The sequence below is a fragment of the Ptychodera flava genome (assembly GCF_041260155.1).
Source record: "Ptychodera flava strain L36383 chromosome 3 unlocalized genomic scaffold, AS_Pfla_20210202 Scaffold_27__1_contigs__length_13241970_pilon, whole genome shotgun sequence".
NCBI classification, from domain to species: domain Eukaryota; kingdom Metazoa; phylum Hemichordata; class Enteropneusta; family Ptychoderidae; genus Ptychodera; species Ptychodera flava.
Window position 1 is genome coordinate 11,735,164 of NW_027248281.1, and position 24,230 is coordinate 11,759,393.

Consider the following 24,230-nt stretch of genomic DNA (forward strand, 5'->3'; position numbering starts at 1 on the left):
GTAAACAGCATGGAGAAATTACAAGACAATATTTCATACCTTTTACGCAGCCGAAGGTCCCGACCTACAACATGTAGGAAATCCAAAGAAACGTTGTTGACAATAAAATCAACCAGAGTTGGCTGTAGTGGAGGAAACTGGAAAGACAAGTCATGGCAGGTGAAAACGCATTCTGGAAGTTGAAATCACGTACTAGTAGGTCGATGCTTTGAATGACAGTAAAATGCACGCGAGCCTTTGGTTGTTTTTCTCAACGTGGCATCAATGAGAGTGAATATTAACATAGGATAAGTAAAAGTGAACTGTAGTGGATGTCCGTGAGATATACTGAAGTAATTCAGCCAATTTTTCCCAAATAATGAAAACTTTTATAACGATTCGATCAGACGAAATCGAAAATAAAATTTGTTCCACTATCCATCTACAATTTTCAAAACAAGTTATAGGCTAAATAGTGTTTGCAATATGTCTTTCCACGGCGTCCGGAAAACTACATAGGGAACAAACAATTATCAAAAAATCACCGCGGCTTCGCTCCAAAAGACACGAAATAAAGACATTCGCTACAATATTTATATTGTCCTCGCGGTGAAGATATGTTATTTTGATTTTTTATATTCTTTCTTGGTGTTGCTGATAATATCCGATGGTGGTGATAGTGTTTTGAAGGTGGATTTAGCTAGCAAAAAGTCTGCGAGTCTCGAGAAAATGACCTTTTTGCCGAAGATACATAAAGTGTCGGTCAACAAACGAAAGTGGTCACATGCATTTTGATTTGAATAAATATATATTCCTGTAATATAGACGTTACCATTTTAGCGACGTTGGACCCGCAAAAACAATAAATAAAAAATATTCAGGGTGAAAAAAAATTATCATATTAATTCCATACAAAATGTCTATTGGTAAAATCATAAACACATCTATTCGTTTCTCCTTACAGGGAGGTCACTACAAGGCAATTTGAATGTTGACTCTTGATTTTACCTTTAGTTCAGAAGCCAACGCTGCAGTGTAGGTTTTGAACGAGACTAGAATTTGAGACAATGTATGTTCGAGATATCAAGAAAGCACTTATTGAACGTCATATGCAATGGAGTACCATGCTGTCTCTGACATCACATGAAAAGTTTCGGACAAAAATTCCCATCTTTGCTGTTACTGCAGGTGTTAAATTGAGTTTGCGAAATATCAACGATATGAAATTTAGGAAAGTCCATCCTTCTATAAAAAGACGGAAAACTTAGTTTACTTGGGAAATCCTCCGCAGTCTTTCCTTTGTTTGGGATAATTTTGAGAGTTAACTATTCTAAACTGTCAGCGCGTTTGACAGTGTGACCGTAAATGACGACTTTTGTTCTGGTGCGACAATTAGCTTTCAGTTCCGCAAACTCCATATAAAACCTCAGATAACTTTCAAGTTTTAATCATACTTCTCCCTGTAAGTGTACCGTAAGGAGATCATGTGGGCAAAGCGCTTTGTCTGTCTCTTTCAAGTTCTCGTGTTCGGTAAGAAGTGTACTTTCTATATTTTCACTTTTGTGTCATGGTTTTTAGAGACGCAAGAAACGGCTGTTACCTAATGCGATCAAGGACTGTAAGATACCTGACGCATTTAGGCGTGATTGTTTTTTGAAGTTCTGCAGGCAGTCACATGGCCAAAGCACACTTTTAAATGTAAAATTTTACGCGATACTTATGAAGGGCTGGGGGAAGAGGGTTAGCAATGGCAAACACTATATATAGAAACCATTTTTTTGAATTTGTGGTTTAGAATATCTCGTAGTTTACACATTGTGTTGTGCAGTTTAATTGTTGTCAACAAAACGGGTTAGTTTTTTTAAAAACTTGCTGTTGAGAATCAAACTCCATAAATCTCTACAAAACCATGAATCTGATGGTCAGCTGAGGGTTACTAACGTAGAATGAGGGAATGAGGGACAAATTTCTTCCACGATCTTTCATGAATCATTTCGGTGAAATACCGAGAACAATTTTTATTGCAGTTGCAGCTCGATTCATCGTATACGAAGACATTGATGCGTTGTCCTTGGGTAGTGTGTGTATTTACAGCAAAAAACAGGATGGTTGGACAGTCTCATATACATTACGTTTACTTTTTGTACGTGGCATACAAGTTTTGTAGATAACATTGTAGATAAAAAGAACCGACTCATTTGAGTGTCTGGATAGAACACTCAAGAGAATTGCTAAATTACTAAGCTACTGCAGTGAACTGCAATAAAACTGCTCACACTAATTAGTTTCAGCTGTAGCCAGCTGGCAATGTAGACAACATTATATGCCCCATGCACAGTTTGTATGGGGAAGTTGAAATAAACAAGATTTTTACATGGACCAGTGCATGGTAATGTTACATTGATTTTAATCTTGAACACAGGGTGCCAAATCGTAAACTCTCATTTACAACCCCAGACAGAGCTAGTTTTGCCTTTGGACAAGCAGAATTTTTTGACCTTGGTCAACACTAAAGTGAATGGCCACGAAAGAAACTGCCCAGTTATAACACACTACACGCCAATCTGCCAGCTGGCTACAGCTGAAACTAATTAGTGTAAGCAGTTTTATTGCAGTTCACTGCAGTAGCTTAGTAATTTAGCAATTCCCTTGTGTGTTCTATCCAGACACTCAAATGAGTCGGTTCTTTTTATCTACAATGTTATCTACAAAACTTGTGTGCCACGTACAAAAAAGTAAACGTAATGTATATGAGACTGTCCGACCATCCTGTTTTTTGCTGTACTTTGCTATTCAAGAATAATGACACCTCCAGTGTCCTTCAATTGAAATATTTATATGATTATGTAAAATCAATTTTCTTGAGCGTTTGTCTTGCTTACATGAATGAACACAGTCGCGGTGGATGTGTTTGCTTGATCATCTGAAAATTTATATTTGTCATTTTTTGGCAAACTGCGTTATGTGAATATTTTCCTTTTTTTATTATGTAAATTATATACGTGACCGTAGATAACTACAAAATGTGGTCATAATAATAATATCGATGCTAATGATAATAATCATTGTCCTCATCATCATCATGTTGTTTTGCTGACGGCAATAAGTACCTATGCAGTGTTTTCTCTCGACTGCGCAAATGTCCAAATTGCGCACTTCTAGACGTTGGCTGCCATGAAAAAGTTACTGGCAGCGCGGAAATTGAGCAAAAACAAAATAACACTGTATGAGGGTGACCCAAGCACATAGTGTAATTACTGTGACTTTGCTGTTGTGTCTAGTCGTATTACTCTCTCGAAATGACAAAATATCACCTGTCATTCAGATTTGATGACATAATTTGAAATACTGTATCAATGATGGAATATTATGGACATTCCAGCTTTAGCATTGTGCAGGCACCTTTTGTGATGATCGATCTCCATTGCAATGAAACGCAAACGTTTGATCGGCGCCAATTGGCGCATATTTTCAAGGATTTAAACCCCTTAATTCTCACAAAATTGTGTCCAAGGGAACAAATACGACATATTCTGAGTCAAGGAAACCTGTGAGTGACAAATCCACAGAAGATGGAGATCAGCCGAGCACATCGCAAGCTGAAAAAACACAATGTCCATGTTAGAGCGGATGCTGCATGCGCGATGCAACATAGATGACGCAACTGAACTGGGTTACGATCGTAATGATGTCGGGGAAGCACTTCCTAGGGAGGCAAAACCAACATCAACAGTGACTGCCTCCTAAAATGTCAATTCTGCCCCTCAATTTTTGATGAACGGGGCACAAAGTGCGTCTTTCAAAGAGCATGCAGAGAAAACACTGCCCATGTCTATGTTGAATGGATGTTGAACTAGAGCTCAGAAGAGGGAAAGACTCAGAACAAAGGGGTACACTAATTACTGAGTTGGTTTAAGACAAACATTATTGCCGGAAAAGGCATAGCATATTCCTATTTGTAAGTTGAAACTACAGGATTCATCCGGGATTCATAGCACAGGAGGGAATCCCTCTTTTCCGAAAACTAATGCACGGACATTCTGTGTTCTAAGAGGTAAGAAAAATATTGAAGCTGATATTGTCACCACTACAAACAAAGCCATACTTTACCATCCGTATTTTATCTTTACTGCCTGAAAGTACAATACCGTTATATTTGTGAATTTAAGCTTGCGAGTATGTACTAGTAACCATCATATATTCATAATTGGAAAATATAGACTCTGATTGGATGATTAAAATAAGAGAACAGTGGCACGTACGAGACAGAATAATACAATATCAATGGTTGGAATTCGAAGGTGATCAGGACAAACACGAGCGATTCTTCTCTTTCTACATAACCTGTATTTACATGAAACGCATGAAGTATCGGCCTTCCCTTAATTTCATCCCATTTATTTCTTTAAATCACCGCATCAACAAGTCGATTTTCATACATTGAATGAATGAAATATAGCATGGTCCAAATTAAAGACAATAGATTAGGAAGAAGAAAATTCAGAAATCAGAGAGAGCTAAAGCACACGTAAAATGACAATATTTAACAACAAAAATTGTCAAAAATAAGGTAAAGTGAAATAAAATATGTTAAAAGCTAATGGACCAGATAAATCTGTAAAACTAAGTAATGAAAATTTCAAGTAGCTGCAAACTGTGATTAGCAAGATAAAACGGTTACATCTAAACGAGTTGTGGTGAGCTCTAGGAATATGGCACTTACATCGATAGTTGTACTGATGAACAGATGAATTTTGGACATAGAGGTTTGACACAAAGTCGATTAAAAAGTAGTCTTCAAAATTTGCGCGTCATGCGCAGCGTAAGTATTGAACTTTCTTTGATATCAATCGATACATTCCAACTTTTCCCCACACAGAAACTGGGCAGTTTGGATTATTCATACCTATCTTAATCCTACTGTTCGTAATGTTTGTGTCGTAAACACATCTATCGCACACTTTAAACACCTTTCCCGGGTTCTTGAACCCGGTTGGTCAAAATTGGCTGTTCTGGCCTTTTTGATCACCCCTCTTAAAATGCTTGGGTAGTTGACTTGGAAAACAATTAACATTAAAAGTTTCATTAGCAATTAAGCCAAACACCGGAGACATCATGAGACACGAACAATCGCAACAACAGCAATTCTTAAAAAAGTCAAATTGGACTCCACGATCAGCAAAAAATACAAAAACCTGAAAGCTATCTGAAGCTGCTAAACTCGCACTTCTAGAGATACCCTTTCAAACAAGGAAACAAAACATGTCGCGTGCCCAAAGAATCGCGATAAACCAGCTTGCAAACAGTAGACAAATTACCATAAAAACCCTTTGACAAGGGTCGGGTTTTGTAAGTATTGAACTTTCTTTGATATCAATCGATACATTCCAACTTTTCCCCACACAGAAACTGGGCAGTTTGGATTATTCATACCTATCTTAATCCTACTGTTCGTAATGTTTGTGTCGTAAACACATCTATCGCACACTTTAAACACCTTTCCCGGGTTCTTGAACCCGGTTGGTCAAAATTGGCTGTTCTGGCCTTTTTGATCACCCCTCTTAAAATGCTTGGATAGTTGACTTGGAAAACAATTAACATTAAAAGTTTCATTAGCAATTAAGCCAAACACCGGAGACATCATGAGACACGAACAATCGCAACAACAGCAATTCTTTAAAAAGTCAAATTGGACTCCACGATCAGCAAAAAATACAAAAACCTGAAAGCTATCTGAAGCTGCTAAACTCGCACTTCTAGAGATACCCTTTCAAACAAGGAAACAAAACATGTCGCGTGCCCAAAGAATTGCGATAAACCAGCTTGCAAACAGTAGACAAATTACCATAAAAACCCTTTGACAAGGGTCGGGTTTTGTCTTTGTCAACACAAAAGATTACGTACACGAATGCGAAAGGCAATTACGCAACACTGAGTATTATACACAACTAGCCAGTGACGACACAGAACAAACAGTAAACAAAGTACACGAACTATTAAACAAAATGTACGAGAACAAACACATCGATCATGATACTTGTAAGTATCTTGATCCAGAAAACATAAAATCCGTACCCCACAGTGGTACTTATTGCCTAAAAATTCACAAACCTCGGCAAAATTCTAAAAGACACACTATTCAAAACAAAATTCACTGAAGTAAAGAAACATAGAACAAACAAACTGAACCACCAAACGGACTCACAACGAGACCCAAACATTAATATACTTGCCTCGCTACTCACACATAATCGTTCTTTTGTAAACAGCAAAACTATAAGTCAATTTTATTTGCAGTCAGCACTGTCTGGTATCGGTTGATATGACTTTATTTGCCAAAACTGTCACTGTAATTGACAGTTCTTAATACATCATAACATTTACTGACCACTATAAAATCAAAATTTCTAAAATAGCAGAAAGATCAAGCTTCGAGGTGGACTTTTAAGTACTGTATGCCTAATAAGTAAAACAATCCGTGCTTTTGCCAATGAAGCCTTGTCGTAATTCGTAGAATGAACTTAAGTGTATTTGTTTAATATGACCAACATTGCTCCCATATAAATTATATGTATTGTTCACTATCACGATTTGTAAGATCATAAATTGTAGTGCTGTAAATGGGGCAAACAGGAAAATAATGACTCAAGCCTGGTAGCGATGCGATAGTCGAGCCTGGTACCAATCTTTTATATTTTGCCATAAAATAAAAACATGTGGTCTCTATTCTAGTGATTGTAATGTTAACCCAGCCTCAGCAGATATGAATCTTACGTACACAACACAATATATATATATATATATATATATATATATATATATATATATATATATATATATATATATATATATATATATATATATATATATATATATATATATATATATATATATATATATATATATATATATATATATATATATATATATATATATATATATCTTATATCATGCTACCTTGCGCCATTCTGATTGGACGAGAGCTCATTCCACTGATGCTAAAATACTGTTTTAGCACTGATAGCAGTGCTAAAACAGGCCCCCTAAACCAGCATTTTCGAAAATTGCCCGGTCGGTGCATTTGAAGGTACCTATCTAAACCATTGACCCTCGAGAGACTGAAACAGTCCACTTTGTTTCAAAGACCGAAGATAGAATTTTGATACACAGATAAAGTGTGGGTCTGTAACTCACCTCTTGATGTAAATAAGTTGGGATCGATGATGAAAGACATCTCTGAAGCAGCACGTTTGGGGTATGATGCACACAAATATTAGGCTTAGGGCGACAGCGCATCGTGCGTTTTGCGGGAGTCGAGACGCGATATATCCAAGTACCGCTCTTTAAAATGAAGATAGTATACGTTCATACACAAATAAATTGACACTTCCTCACAGTAACGGTATGTCATTATTTACCAAAGTTTGGGCTAAAACAGATCGGGATGTCCTAACGATGTAGACCAAGTAGTTCAAAATAACAATAGGATGACTCCTGGCGACTGCGACGATATTTGACATCAAATGCAACGAGCAGTGTCAGCGTCCAGCTCTCCCTGCATTGGGCTACACACTCAGAATCTGCACAACTGTTCATCACAGTTGCAGTGGATCATCGCAAGTCTGGATTATTTTAAAACTGCTTGTTTTCTGGTACAATTAACGTCCAAATTATCCATCAAAAATAGATCCTGTCACTTCACTGTGCCACCACTGAATGTTGCGACAGTATGTGCGGTACAATATGAGACAAATCTACTTTAGTATGCCAAAAAAGCCAGAACTATTGTTCTTATGTAAATTTACGAAAAAAATTGTTACTTTTTTCTTTTCATTTGAACTCTTGACCCATTTTGTGTGTGAGTGCAGCAGGTATCGTTCGTGTTGCATGCGAATAACATGCAATGTCGAGATGGACGTAATGCGTATTTATCGTAGGATACTGTGTGCCTGTACGGAATCCGAACTTATAAAAATGCTCGGTCTCGGGCGCAGAATTTCCGACGTTCGATCTCTCAGACGTCCGTTTTCTGCATTTGGCGCTTAGAGTGATGAAAATACCCAAGTAAGACAACAAATAACAGCAATAACCCCCTTCGCAGTCAGGTATACACGAGATTTTGGTACAATTCGCTCCATATAGCACTCGCCTATCGGCTCGTGCTACATGTCGCGCATTGTACCAAAATCTCGTGTATACCCTCCTGCGGGTAATTTATTTAACATTATTATTCTCGTGTTTAATGACTTGCAGGACCACATATTACAAGGGTGTTGTCCGCGGATATATTCTCAGAAATGGGCGACAGTATTAATTTACCGTGCGAGTATAAAAAACCACAAACGGCATACTCCAGGACCACTATCGACTGGAGGAAGGAATCACCAGACAGCTTTAGTCTAACCCTATTGACGATCATCGATTTCATTGTCGATGGGGTTGTTAATCGTAGATACAGCGCCAAAGAAGACGGTTCATTAATAATACGCAACGTCACTTGTGAAGACACAGGGTCATACAAGTGTATAGTGGCCTTTCGGTTGAATGAACCAATCGACGGTATTTGTTATCATACTGAAGTGAACAAAGTCAATCTAACGGTTAAATGTGAGTATTCTGCAATCAAGTTTTCAAAGTGGCAAGAACCCTAACTTTTGATATTTTTTTCAATGTCCACCATGATTTCTTCAGTGTTATACTCCCCAAAACATGTTGATATACACAATATTCGGCTTGTTGACTCAGCCTTTACAAGTGTAAACTACGTCGTTATTGTTCACAAGTGAATCTTGGTCGGGATTAGAATTCAAATATAAACAAAACTAGTGCATTATACACATAAGGACGCTATGTTGACAGGCTGAACATTGGATGTTTCAATATCCTTGTGGGAGTAGAATAAAGAATTACAACTGACAAACAAAATAAAATAATAAAAAAGTCATCAAAAGCTACCATCAATTAACGGTTTGCGAGATGTGTCCTTTAGAAATATTGAGCGGAGTGGGATAATTGGATGATGAAGTAAGGTCTTTAAAATGTAAGCAAATGTAAGCTATTCTGCTTTTCTTTTTACGTTACACACTTATTTTAATGAGTAATTTGTAATGTTGAGTAGGGCACTAACGGTTTTGAGAAATTTGAAAAAAAATGAAGACCCAACTTTCCCAAAATAGTTCCAATCGTGTTCGCGGTGTGACATTGTGAACGGTTTGAGTAGAGTGTGTGTAGACTGATAGAATAGCAATAAAAACGTGGTAAATCTGAATGCGATAAATTAGGACGCAAGTAGATACATTAAAGTGATCTCTGTTTTCCTATGGATTGTTTTAGCGTCTATTCGAGGGGTCAGCGTTTATCCGAAACTAGAGATCGGAAATGGCGTGGCAACGAGAAAAAAAGGCGATTCGACCCTTGTTTGCAGGGCAGAAAACAGCGTACGGCCAGCAGCTGACGCCTTACATTGGACGTTTGACAACGATAAACATACTCGTCACAAGATTACTTATTTCGATGAACACCGTACGGATGGGAAGATGGACGTCTCCAGTGTGTTGACTTTAAAGCCACCACGTCATGTCCCATATTGGTACAACGTCTCGTGTTCGGTTATTGAGGACACATGTAGCATTTTGACCTCATCATTACTTGTGTACTTGGAACCCCGACAGGGTAAGATTCAAAGTCAAATAAATAAATAAATAAATAAATAAATATATATATATATATATATATATATATATATATATATATATATATATATATATATATACGAATAAATACATATGTGTATATCTATAAAGGCAAAAAAAAAACTGAAACAATATTTTACGGCCGATACAATATTTGTAATCGCATTTTCTGTTCCTAACGATATCCATGATGATATTGCTGACTATTGTCGCCTCTCTGTCTTTTTTCACTAGATCGTCGGATTAAGAAAGTGAGGAAACTAGGAAGACTTAGAAGGGATAAGAACAAGAAACGAAAGAACTTCAAGAAGTTAAGGAAAGAGAAACGACGACTACTCAAACAGCATGAACGACGAAATGAAATACAAATAGTCCAGTCAATTTAGGGTTTAACCTAGGACTAATTGCAACAGAAATTATTTCTTCACCATGACCTTTGGAAAGGTCTCACTAATGACATATTAAAAGTATAGGAAAATATAAGGGGTGCAAATTGGTTAAATTTGCATATATTCAAATTAGCTATATATCGCCTTTAAAATGACTGCTATACTCACATTTTGGACATGTAAACTGAATTCAAGTGACTTTTTTCATTGCAACACAATTTAGTAAGGTTCAACAAGTTATTTTCTAAATGTCTTGAACAATAAAGATTATGCAAATTAAGTAATTTGCATATATTCGCAGTTTTTCCACTATTTCAGACAAAATGAATGTTTAAGCTCATATTTAAACAATTTTTTTTCTCAATGAAATTGTTAAGGTTTTGCAAGAATTACCTAAAACAAATGGGGTTGACCTAATTTGCATGCTAATTATTTCATTACAAAAGGCCTAATTTGCATAATTGACATAACGGTCTTCTGAATACAATAAGACTACAATAGCTTCCATTGACATTTTCTGGTTATTCAGAAATGCAATGAATAAAGAGAAGAGTTTCATCGCATTACTATTTAAATAAAGGGAATCAAGAATTCTTTCTTTGGATATTCTTCTTTCTTTTACGACGATAAGGTTATTCATAAAAAATCATTGGACGTGTTCAATAATTTGACATCAATTGTCATTTTCAGTCATTTTATCCTACAACATGTTCGATTGCAGTAAAATTTTTGAAGGAATATTTTATGCTTTTGGTCACTATCTTCAATGACGATGGAAATATTCAGTTACTAATAAATGGTTCCCCACACTTAACAGTTGTGCCTGTGAATCATCTTTCTCATTATTAAACTATCATTAGTATAAATACGAACATCATTTGAATCACCATGATGGTAGTGGTGATGACAATTATTATGATGGTCATTATCATATCAAAATTTCTTCCTCTTCCTCTCTGTTTACATCTTCCTCTAGGTGGTTCATTTGTTTACAGCCAGAATCCTTTCGTTGACAACAGAAAGTCTAGATTTTGCTTTCTTCTGGGGTTATTCATGCTGCTGCAGTCATGGTAGAACCCATAAGTATGGGGAAGGGCAACTCAATGAAAAGATGTGAAGCATAGGATGATATAATTGTACTGCGTATCATATCAGATCTTAGATGTGCAAGTATCACTCATGGGGCTGTTATGTAATGGACTTCCCATTTGCAGATTATTAGACTTTTGTATTATCACCAATAAGATCGATCACTTAAGGAATTGAGAGTCTGGCCAATCTGAGGTGAGACTTCGATAAGGTTCAAAATACAGGATAACAATTTTATGATAATTTGATGTCCAAATTTGATATCCTAATTGATAAACTCATTACCGGCAGCTTCTGTGATGCAAATCCCTCATATTTTGGTTTTTTGTTTCACGGTCATGAAAATTTGAAAGAGCAGCTAGACCATGTAACATTATGAAAAGTATCTAGATTTGCATTTACCAGTGATTTAGATTATCATGATTCAGTCAACAGATTTTTTTCAGTTTTTCCTTAAATGCTATGGCTGTGTACGGTAAGATTAAACAGGAAATCTCTCTCTTCAGTCCATTATATGACTTTATATTAATTTCAATTGTTGTCTTCAAGAAATTTCAAAATTTTGAGAAATGCAGTGTCCTTTGATTATTGTAATGTCTTTCAGCTGATAAAGGAACAGTTTCCTGATCCATATTTTATGATAATTGGCAATATAGTATAACAATTGTATCTCTACATCATCATGATCATTATGATTTATTTATCATTATTATCATAAATTTCTGTATGTGGCATGAACAGGCAAGTTGCACACAGTCAAAAGTATATCTGATTTACCAGTGACCACACAACCTGGTCTTTAATTACATTTTACCAACACTTAATCTATATTAGTAATACGGGGTAAGGGTGAAAATAAAAGAAAATAGAGCTGAAACACAAATTTTCTTCAGCCTCGCTTAGTACAAAGTGTTGGTTATTTGGCCAATCATTTTGGTATGCATTAAGAAAATCCAAATCTTCCAGTAAGTTGCCAATGTTATTGACATCATGCAAATTCTCTAGATAATTGAAATGAACTATACGAATAAATCATTGTTTATTTTTACTGGGCTTTTCATTCTGTAGGCCCTATTTGTATATAATCATTACAATGAGTTAAAATACACAGAAAATAAATAACCACGTCAATTTCTTTGTACTGAGCAAAATGTTCATTCAAGTTATAAAATGGACATCTTTCGACAGGAAGACTTTAAAGTATTGAATAACTTAAACAAGTAGTGTCTCTTAATGTAACTTCTCATTTTACTGATAACATAATTAATTAAAATAAGTTGACGTCAATTTAAAAAATTAAAGAAAATTACTTTAATGGTCATCATATAGGATTTATGCACATGAGGAATCGCTCAAAATTAGGTATAAAGTATATTTAGCAATGTTAGTAAAAACTTCCAATCTCCCTTTACGATATTGTAAAACATTTCAAGTTTCAATTATTACATTTAATACAGTGTAGGCATTTCCTATAAAATCTTTTAAAATTAGCCCTTTGTACAAGACTTTGAATATACCTTTCTTGGACCTTTAAGTATTTAAGGTGAAGAAATAATTCATATTCCAATTAGAAAAAGGAAGTGACAAGGTTGACTTATTGGACAAATGCAAATAATAATTTTTTTATCGCTGTAAGATATATTTGAAAACATTCCCTGAACTAAAAACAAAAAATGATGTTACATAGTCATTACAATGTCAGCTTATCTCTTAAATCACTTTCGTAAATAGATTATCAGCACCAGGTTTGTATACCATCTATGACCCATTTAGCATTTGGGTAAATTAGCTGTCTTATGCACAACTTCATTAAATGTACTTTTCGCGATCCCTGGGATCGCCTTTGTTCTAGTCTGTAAGAGAATGATTGAGGTGTAATAGCCTTTTGTTTTCCATTGAAATTGTAATCTGGTGGGTAAATTTTCTGATGAGAAAATCTGGTGCCAACACAGGCCTTTAAACTTGCGATATGTAACTTACATGACCCTACTAAAATTTAGTTCTAATGATCTCCGTTGTTTTTAAACATTATATATAGTCATTTATACTATAGGTCAAAACAGGGAAAAGTAAAGTGGTAGTAGGGGCGCATTGCAGTTAAAATGAGGAGTCTTAAATGATTTTATGCATTGCCTACAAACACAAAAAGTACATTAAATAATCAAATTGCTTGAATGAAATATCAATTTGCTGAATATATTTTTAAGAAATATATTAACAGCAACTATTTTGTTCCCTTTTCTAAGTTTTATATTTATTCAAATTATGCACTGTCTCCCCTCTTAATAGTCATTTTGTTTGTCATTCTCCACATTCAATACAGAGTGGAAACAAAAACTACTTGTTGTGTAGATTAAATATAATTTTTAAGTGAAGTGCAGTGGCAGCCATACTTGATTTAGGCAAATTAGAATATTTCTCGGGCGATAAAATGTATTCAAAAATATTGCCTGTTCAAAATTTAAGATAAATGCATACATTACTTGAACATGATGTCGCATTTTTCTCAATTCAATATGCATATTTCTTTTATCAGTGAATGTATTGCTCCCATTATCCGTTTATATCTATACATATTAGGTAATGTTATACCTCTTAGATTGTATTGGACTTTAAATATGTCATTCTAGGACCTCTCTAAAATACACAAAGAAAAATTAAATGCTATTGCTGTCAGAAGTAGCTTATATAGTTACTAATTAGGGACATACAAAGAAAAGCGAAGTGTTGTGGCGGCCATATTGGATTTATGCAAATGAAGAATATTTCTATGACGACAAAATATTTTAATCAACCTTGCCTGAATCAAACACAAGGCAAATAAGCCCAAAATCCGCATATATCATGTTTAGCCGAATATTTTTAGTAGCAACACTCTATCAGCACCTAGTTAATAACCATAATCTTTTTACATATATGCAAATTAGGCATTGTTTACATTTCTAGATTGTACGAGGCTTTTAGTATGTCATTGTAGGACTTCTCTGAAATACAAAGTGTATAAATAATTCTATTGCTGTCAGACTTAGCTTAAAAATAGTTATTAATTGGGAAATATACAAAGAAAAGTGAAGGTTGTGGCGGCCATGTTGGATTTATGCAAATTAGGAATATTTCTATGACGACTAGATATTTCCATGAACATTACCTAAACCAAAAACAAGGCAAATAAGCCAAAAACCTGCATAACATATAATGTTTAGCCAATTATTTTTAGAAGAAACATTCAATCAGCACTAAGTTTGTACCCATAATCTTTTTACATCAATGCAAATTAGGCACTGTTTACAATTCTAGATTGTACTCGGCTTTTAGTATGTTATTCTAGGACTTGTCGAAAATACAATGTGAAAAAATTATTCTATTGCTGTCAGTATTAGCTTAAAAATAGTTATTAATTCGAGAAAAACTAAGAAAAGTGAAGTGTTGTGGCGGCCATATTGGATTTATGCAAATGAGGAATATTTCTATGACGACAAAATATTTTCAACAACATTGCCTAGACCAAAAAGGAGGCAAATAAGCCAAAAAACCTGTATCAAAATCATGTTTAGCCACATATTTTAAGTAGAAACCATCTATCAGCGACAATTTTATACCCATGAGCCCCCTTTACATTTATGCAAATTAGGCACTGTTGCACCCCTGAGATTTTATTATACTTTTAGTATGTTATTTCTAGGACCTTTCCAAAATGCATGGTGAAGAAAAAAATTCTGTTGCAATTAGTCCTAGGTTGACCCCTTTTTTGGCGTAGATTGACTGGACTAAAAGCCTAGCACAGAATGAGAATGAGTGACCTTCTTCTCGACCAGAAATGAAATTTCATTGATCATGAATAGATCTACCAGATTGTCTTCACTTCTGGTGAAGAGTAACTCTATATAACACTAACCTCAAGCCATCCCTCCTCTAACCTCTTTCGCATATTTTCGCAATTTTCAACATTCAGCCCCGGCAAAAGCGGCGAAAGTGTTTGGATTTACGCAGTACTGTTACAGGTATCAGTGAAATTATTCTCCTCAAGACGACGCATCATCGTCATCATGTCGTACAAAGAGTGCACATTCCATCATACAGCGGTGAACAAAAGACAAGGAAGTGTCATTTTGTTTTGGCACTAGCTGGCGAGGGGAAGTGTAATGGAAACTGTCGGCATTTAGTCTACCGTGGTGTTTATCACAGGCTGAGAATAACATAAATTGGTTTAGAAAAAATATCCTTATCAGATACATGCCAAGCCTCTATAAAAATACCGTCAATGACGCTGTACCTTCTCTAATGTGTGGCCAGGTCAGGTAATTGGTTGTTGGCATGGAGTTGTTGGTAAATAGTTGATCATGTAGGGGCATGAGGTGGGATATGGACCCAAAGAACCCAAAAGATGATTAAATACATCAATCAAAAAAATTCTAAGCTACTGTATAAACTGCCTAAAGATAGTTCAATGTGGAAAAAAGTTAAACAATTCGGAAATAAGAATTAACAGTCCAAAATAGTAATGACGCACTTCCTTACTGACCTGAGTGCATGTGAAATACACAACCTGGCATCTGTAAATTAAATGTATACCAAGTGATCATTTCCAGTCACTTTTAACTGTTTTTAATGGATTTTCCAAAGAGTCCTGTGGAAATGATGAAAAACGCCTATCTGGTATTGTGTTTGTATAACCTCATGGCTGAAAATTGTCATAGTATTGAAAAAAAATTGAAAGTGAAGAAATTACTGTTTTTAATAGGCATATTTTCCTTGAAATACATGACCATGTAAAGAATATATGCTAAAAGTGTTTAAGAGTAAATTTCTTTTCAAAAAATAATTTAATTTGTGACCAAAGGATTTTTATTCTTTGAGTTTACAAATTCAAACATTGCAATTTGTTCAATCATCTTGTGCAGTGCAAAATTTATAAAATGACTGAAAAACAAAAAAAATTGGCAGAATTACAGTCTTTGTGATGTAAAATTATGGGTTGACATCACGATAACTGTTAATCTGTTTGAAGTACTAATATACTATAATTTAAAAAAGAAAAATTCATACAGAAACGGTAAAATATATTGTCAGCAATGTAGTGTTAATTTTGACTTTACATCAAAATATGCCTTTGCTGGATACCAAATATATAGGGCGAAATATCAGCCATGTTCAGCAAAATCCACACAACAGCATTGATCCTTTTCTAATTTGATTTGATTTGCTTATGTTATCCTTGTATGACAGTCAGAACAATATGGAACTTGAACACAACACAGTGAATAAGTATGCTGTAAATGAAATGGTGTGGCTGCATCCACATGCAGCAATAGGAGTGCCTTTGTCTCTCACCCTCATTTCCAACCTGTCCCATCCCTGAAAAAATAGTTTGGTCTTATATTTATAATGTTAATAATTTCTGTATTTGTTAAAATGTGCGCATCTCAAAAACTTTTGATCATAAACATTTTCATTGTTTTTTATAGCTGACCAATCAGTTAACCTGTTTATTTTGAATATTTGCGCATTTTTCCTCAGTATTTGACATTTTCTGAATACCTTCTTATTCAGTTTGTCATTTTCTAAAAGTTTAAATGCTCCATTGTGTGGTCAAGCTTTCCACAAGCATCAAATGTGGTACTTCATATAGGAGGGTCTGCCTCTAGAGGGCGGGCATCATTAACACTCCTGTGTTTGTTGGTTAATTCCTCCACGTAGACTTCTGATTGTACTGTTAACATTGAACATGGCCGACGTCCGATTTTCCTGTCTAAAACTTTCACTCATTTTCGTTCATATGACTCTGAAACTCCAGGAAACGATTGGGAAGAAAGGGTTATCTTGAAATATTGAGGTACTCGCCGATATTTTGCAAAATTAAATGAGAAAAAATGCAAGGAAAATGCCGACAGGCTTACACAATGACAGTTTTCAGACTCGGAGGCATATGATCATCTCTGCAGATTATGCAACAGGCCCAGATCACGTGAGGCCATGAGGGGATATCCACGCAACTCAGTACCAAACAAAAGCGCTCACAGAGTGAGCAAACACAAAGTGAGTACCCCTAACGTCAGCTCAGTAGTCTGTAATAGATTGTAGTCAACTAAGAAACCTTGGAGAAAGGCTTAACACTGTGGCTATGCCGCTAAGTCCCTTTTGATTTTTGTCATAGCTCAAAATCGTTCTCCCACACCTCAACCTGAGCCGTGAACACCCCCACCAGTTTATGATATGACCCATCACAATGGCATGCCGTCAACGGATCTTGACAGACGGAAGTCTTGACAGACGGAAGTTCTTGACAGCAGCATATTGGTTTTCAACTCTAATACCTTCTCTGTCTATAAATAGACACGAGAAGGTAAAAAACTTAATGGCAGATAAGCCCAAATCACAGCGTGTAAACAAAATGTTTCCCCGTACCGTTGATACGATGTGTAGTGCAGATAGAGAAATATACCATAACTCACTTCCAGCTTTGGCAATGGCGATGATAACGACAAAAAAGTGGACGATGACGGTACAATTTTCGAAAGCAGGGCTTGAAATTAGCGGTAGTCCCGCATCCACGGAGTACCTACTTTTCCCTGGCGCTACCAAAACCAATGAAATGGTAGCCCACACATACTACAAAAGCCTTGGACATGAAATTACTTAGTTTGACATGATGTTGATCGCTGTGAGATGACTGACGCTGATAGAGTCAACCCAGCCGGACACAGAAAGGCCAGACTATGACCTTTTCATGGAAATTGAAAGGCGACAGTGCAGTCGAATTTGCTGCGACAAACTTTCAATGAAATATCATTTTCTGAACTTATGTACATTGATGACTGGCACGGGAAATGTTGGACAAAGAAAATTCATTTTCGTTGTTTTTTAATCACAATGTATCAATCACAATTAAAAACAAAATTATAAATAGCGTCCTCTGTACTAAACCCAACTCTTGATTTGGCCGTCTTCATATGATACGTGTCAATATGAGAATTATAAATTATTTCGACGAAAAAATCTTCATTCAAACACGGGCTACCAGACCTTGTCACTGGGCTACCAACTTCAGAAAATGGTAGCCCAAAGGGACTACCAGGGGAAACAATTAATATCGAGCCCTGGAAAGGGAAATATTGCAACATACTGACACTTGTGAACATTTCGAATTTTCTACTCAGGTCAAGAAAGCACTAAACAACTTACAGTGAATTTCAAAATAGCTTTGAATTTCATCGTGCTTAACCCTTTGAATCCTTCTCGGACAAAGATGTCCGAATAATTTTCATAGGGTACCAGGGGGGTCAGGGTGCAGAGGGTTAAGCTTAGTTGATAAGAAAAACGTTTTTGGCGACAGAAAATGACGCAACCTGTATTCAGTACAAACGTTCTCCTTCAATAGATTTTGCAACAATTTAACCAAATACGACGTTTACTGTCAATGTTGCCGCGCTCCCGTTGAAAAACTCACCCTTACACTGACTGCTAAAACAATTTATGCTGCCTTCATCAAATTTCCCGTCGATAAAAAAGTAGAGAACGCTAACGATAGTCTTTTTTGGTACACTGTGTACAGGTCAGTACAACGATTCGTGTTTCCGACACTCAAAATATTCTGTAAGTGAGAAAAGTGAACATCCTATTGGGTTAAACAGTTACAAAATCTATCAAAGGAGAAGGTTTGTAATAAAAGGAGTTGGCATCATTTTCTATCGCCAGAAACGTTTTTCTAATCACCCAAGGACGTTGTAATTCCAAGTCATTTTTAAATTCACAGTAAACCTAAGAGCATTCAAAATCAAATTGCAAGAAATGATGTTCTTGATATAATCATGTACACCGTACAAAAAAGCTTTTGTCGATTTTAGAAAATTTTAAATATTCTTTGCTAAAAATTATTTGAGATGACACCGGTGGTGAAAGCATTGCAAATATCACGAAGGACATTTTTACAAGTTCATTGAAAACGACGTCAGTAAAATGCAGCTGTATAGGTGTTTAGAAAAGAAAGAACTCACTTAAATATTGGCAGGAAGGAGAAATTTGTTCAAGGCCTTGTTCTTTTGAGGTAGCCTGGAGAAAAATAATTCAATGAAAAGGAAAAAAATAAAATGTGATGCGCCAGGAAATCCCAAGTAGAGTATGTTAGCCATACATTCTGTCATTTACATTTAACTTACTTTCTATTACACTCCTCGGTCAGCCTACCATACTGCCTGCAAGATAATATACAAAGCAAAATAAATAAAGAAAAAACCCAAAGTACACAAAGACTTGACAAAATATCTACCAATTACTTTGATCAGTATCTTGTCTCTCACACATCAGTTTGTCTTGCCAGAATATTTACTTATTAAACTAGATTACAATTTCATTGGAAAACAAAAGGCTATGACATCTCCATAACCCTCTTACAGATTAAGAACACATACTTGATCCCGGGGATCGAGTACGCGGCCTATTTTAATGAAGCACGTTAGATAATAATGTCTTCGTCACTTGAATCAATGGTGTCGTTTTAGCATGCATAGATTCAAAATTACAAGATAAACGTTTGAAAGCTTTATGTTACACTCCAGATAACCAATGTGGTAGATTGATGAACAATGAGGGAGCCTTTAGAAATTATAGGAGGGGGGGACAGGAGGAATTGAGGAGGGTCACTTTTTAGAAGACTGTTCAAGGGGGAGGGTTGATTTATTATATTAACCTATCTTGGGGGGGGGGGGCACTTTTGACGGAAGCTGATATTATGGCCAAGCCTTTGATTATCTCAGTCATATAATCCTAATTAGGAAATCACCAACAAAATACATCAATTCTTATCCACAAGTTTCACAATAAAGCAAAGAAGATGCAGAATGTCCTACGTTAAACACCGTGAACAGTTAAATCTGATGAAACACAAAATACAAAAATCATATTCAAGAGGTTGAAAAGTGTATATGGATTACCAAATAAACATAAATGCAAAGATATTATTAGTTTAATATTGAAAAAATTGTGCATAGTTTTGTCATAGACTTCCATGTACATTTCAGTAAACTTTCAAATTACGTTTGTTGCACACGCATGGACTTTTAACCACTCTAGTCTAATCAAGAACATTAATATCAATAATTTAGCATACATAAATGCCAAGATTTACCTATTTTTGTATTGGAAAAATATTCAGAGCTTAATCATAGATCACCATGTATAGTGAATCAACATTTCGGTGAAATTCCAAAATAACATTTCTAGCACAACCATGGACTTTATACGACGCTAGTCTAATTATGAACATATACACACATGTACATGTTACTTCCCACTTCAAGCAAAGTACATTTAAAGATGTTATCAAACATATAAAATATACATATATAGCATGTTTTGTGGTGGAAAATTGTCAATAATATGCCTGATAGACGTCTCCATGTATCAAGATAAGTGATGGTATACCACGAGTTTTTGACAAGTTCACGACATATATGCACGAGCGATAGCGAGTGTATATATGAAGTGAACTGGTCAAAATCGAGTGGTATACCGTCGCTGGGTCTGATGTATTGCTATTATATCATAACAGTATATTGAAATTCTGGCGTGGAACATCATAAAACGGATTTTTGCTCAAGCTGAGAGCTTGCGCGTATGCCAGCCGTGGTATATCGCCAATATACCACGGTTCTTTTAGCGTCTCGACCAATCAAATCGCTGTATTTGCGCCATCAATCTACTGGTATGATATAATTTTGGATGAAGCACTGTATCAGCCACATCTTTCCTACTTATATTTTTTACAAAATATGGTGACCATCCCTCAAATGTATGAAATATCACATCTCTACAAAAATGCCTGGAGAGATAAATTGCAACTGTCCCTCCAAATACACCAGCCCTCCCCTCTCTTATTTCTCCCTAATTAACATAAAAATTAAACCAATTGTTATTTAAATTAGTTGATATTGTTTCATTTATTCCTAGGGAGAATACTGCAGTAGTTGGGGGATCAAGTTTTAGAATGTCGGACAAGGGAGATGATCACATTTTAGACAGGAGGATAGGGGCGGGTTACATTTTATGGTACAGATGTGCGCGGTGTTCCCCCGGCCGACCCCCTGTAATTTCTTAACGCTCCCTAAGACGATGTTATATTGTTACTGTGATGTTGCTGATTTCAAACATCAGTATTGGGTTGCTGTTAAGGTACATGAAAACTAGGGTAGAGTTTTGTAAGCTAAGTGTTCTTGGATAACGACGTTCTTGACTTGACGAAAGGCCAGTTGGGTTGTGTTAACAGGCGGATACTATTGATATGTCAATTTGTGTAATTGTTTGCCAACCAACAAAGTTATTACTACATTTCATGTCTGAGGATGTTCAGTATATTAAATATGATACCACTTTCGTGAATATTAGCCAGTGTTTTGATATTTTTCACAATTTATATACGTGGACTTGTGATACGTTTTTAGAAAGTTTAGAATTGTGTCCTTTGTGATATTAACCAAATATCAAGTAGAATTCATTATATCCACGAAATTGAATGCCTTCAATGTACGAATGAGCATGCCGTCCCATTTTAACTACTTCACCATTAAAGGGCCAGAAGCTGTATTTTTAGCTCACGTGTGTGAACACGTGGGCTAATGCCTTAGCGATGTCTGTCTGTCTGTCTGTCTGTAAGTGTGTGTGTGTGTGTGTCTGTCTGTCTGTCTGTCTGTCTGTCTCTTTACACGATAACTCAAAAACGCCTGGACAAATTCATGTCAGAATTGGTAGACAGGTACCATATACTACCTGCAAGAATTGATTAGATTTTGGTCAGTATCTCCTGCATATTAATGAAGTTATGCAATATCATTTTTTTCCATATAATGGTTTCCCTATGGAGACGATAATGACAGTGTAGACATATATCAAGAAATACGGCACAAAATTTCAAGAAACTTTTCACAGGTAAGAATCTCAGAACATTATCATGATACTGTGACTGTCATGTCAATTATCTGCTCATTTGCATATTTAATGAACTTTTGCTATTAGGGACATAACTCTGAAATTCCTGTATCATACTTTATGATACTTGCAACAAATATTGATCTGATATATATCTAATTATACTTAGAAACATTGGGCCATGTCAAGTTAATAAATAGCTCATTTGCATATTTTATGCAGTTTTGTAATGGGTCATATAACTCTGATATAACTGCACCAAATTTGAAGAAATCTTCTGCAGATACTGATCCGACTCATATCTAACAGTGGTGTAAAGCATTAAGTAATGTCAAGTTAATTAAGGGTTCATTTGCATATTAAACGAACTTTGTAATTTGATGTGTAACTCTGAAATTACGGCACTCAAGTCAGTGAAATCGGGTACGGATATTGATCTGATAAATATCTAATTGTAATCACAAGCATTTGACAGTGTCAAGTTAACAATAGCTCATTTACATATTTTATGAGGTTTTGTAATTGGTCATATAATTCTGAAATAACTGGACCAAATGTGATGAAATCTACTGCTGATACTGATCCGACAGATAGCTAATTGTGATGTAAAGCATTTGGTTGTATGGAGTTAAGTAAGGGTTCATTTGCATATTCAATTAACTTTGTAATTAGTGATATAACTCCAAAATTACAGCATTACATTAGATGTTAGTGAAAGTATAAAATATCATCAGATCTACTTACCTACCTTAATTTTCGGGGGTAACATACACTCGTTTTTTTTATTTGGCCTGATATGTCTGTAACAGTCATCTCTTCTTTTACTTAATATCCATATTGCAGTCTATGATCACTTGACCACTTATTATAATTCATAGACACATGCTTAATGACCTACCGTGTTGGCCTTGTCAGCGTATTAAATCGATAGTTCAACATCATGCAACACGAATAATGGTGTGAAACTCACTTGAAAGGCATGTCATCATAGTATATTACGAGATGTTGGATAGGATCAGCACAGTAGCTCATCGGGTTGCGTTGATCCAATATGAGTGGTGTTTGGTCATGTGATCACAGATTGCAATTTAAGTGTTCAGGAAAGGGAGATTAGACGGCGTTACAGAAAATAAATCTCTCTTGGAAAGATATCATCAAAAGGATACGAAAAATTTCGCGCCATCCCCTGTGGTAAAAGAGTCTTGTATCGGATCCGACCTATGCGTTTATCGATTTTTCAAAAATCTCTGCAGCACTTTCCGTCATCGTCAGTGTGTGCCTGTCGGCCGGTGAGAATTCAGAGTGTCGCATATTCCAATAATATTTACAAAAGCAAACTCTCAGAATATCCTTGTGTCAAATCCGGATATTACGATTGTTTCAATCGGGTTCTAACTCACAACGTACCGTACCTAATTACCTTGCGGAGAAGCCACAGACAAAACCGCTGGCCAAATCCCCAATTTAAAAAAGATTGGTTCAATAAGCTAGCTAAGTTTTTACAATCCTTACTGCGACCTCTCCATACGCTGTAGAGTTCGTGAAGCACTCACGATCGTACACACACTATCGTACATCGCACACAAATTTTATCGAATCGGAGCAATGAATACATCGCTTAAACTGGGCGAAAGACAGCCTTGGGGACAATTCTGTCCACCAGCAGAGCTATCAACCCAGAGATAGAGAATACGATGATTTCAATCGGGTTCGAACTCACAACGTACGGTACCCAATCACCTAGCAGAGAAGCCACAGAAATTGATGCAAATGTTTTCACACTAGTGGAATTTGTTCTCTAAAGTTGTTCCAAAACTTGGCTTAATAGTTGCACTGATTTGTTGCATTTGCAGCGAAAATCAGAGAGCTTACATGGACCCATTTTAAACGCAGCCAGGGAGTACACTTTGCGGTGCCCTTCACATAAAAAAATTATATCACATTCATTACCGCCGCCCTGTGTTTCATTGTACCACAGTCGAGTCAGAGTTTAGTTGTCATCAGACTTTTACTGCCTTTGAATTGTGTTAAGTTGTTTGGTAAAAAAACATGACAATATAATGTTATTAAAAAGGAATCAAGGTATAAAAATGTATTTGTTACGAACATTATTTATATGACGCCATAATTATGTAGATACATTGACATCACTTTTATCGGC

General features: G+C 35.8%; 1 protein-coding gene across 1 annotated transcript; it reads left to right on the top strand.

Annotated features, from left to right (window-relative positions):
• Window positions 1-1,426: 1,426 nt before the first annotated feature.
• Window positions 1,427-10,057, top strand: LOC139126400 (uncharacterized). The gene is made up of 4 exons (XM_070692464.1): window positions 1,427-1,509; window positions 8,233-8,586; window positions 9,313-9,651; window positions 9,906-10,057. The coding sequence occupies exons 1-4, from the start codon at window positions 1,464-1,466 to the stop codon at window positions 10,055-10,057; spliced, it is 891 nt and encodes a 296-aa protein (XP_070548565.1). The 5' UTR covers window positions 1,427-1,463.
• The last annotated feature ends 14,173 nt before the right edge of the window (window positions 10,058-24,230 follow it).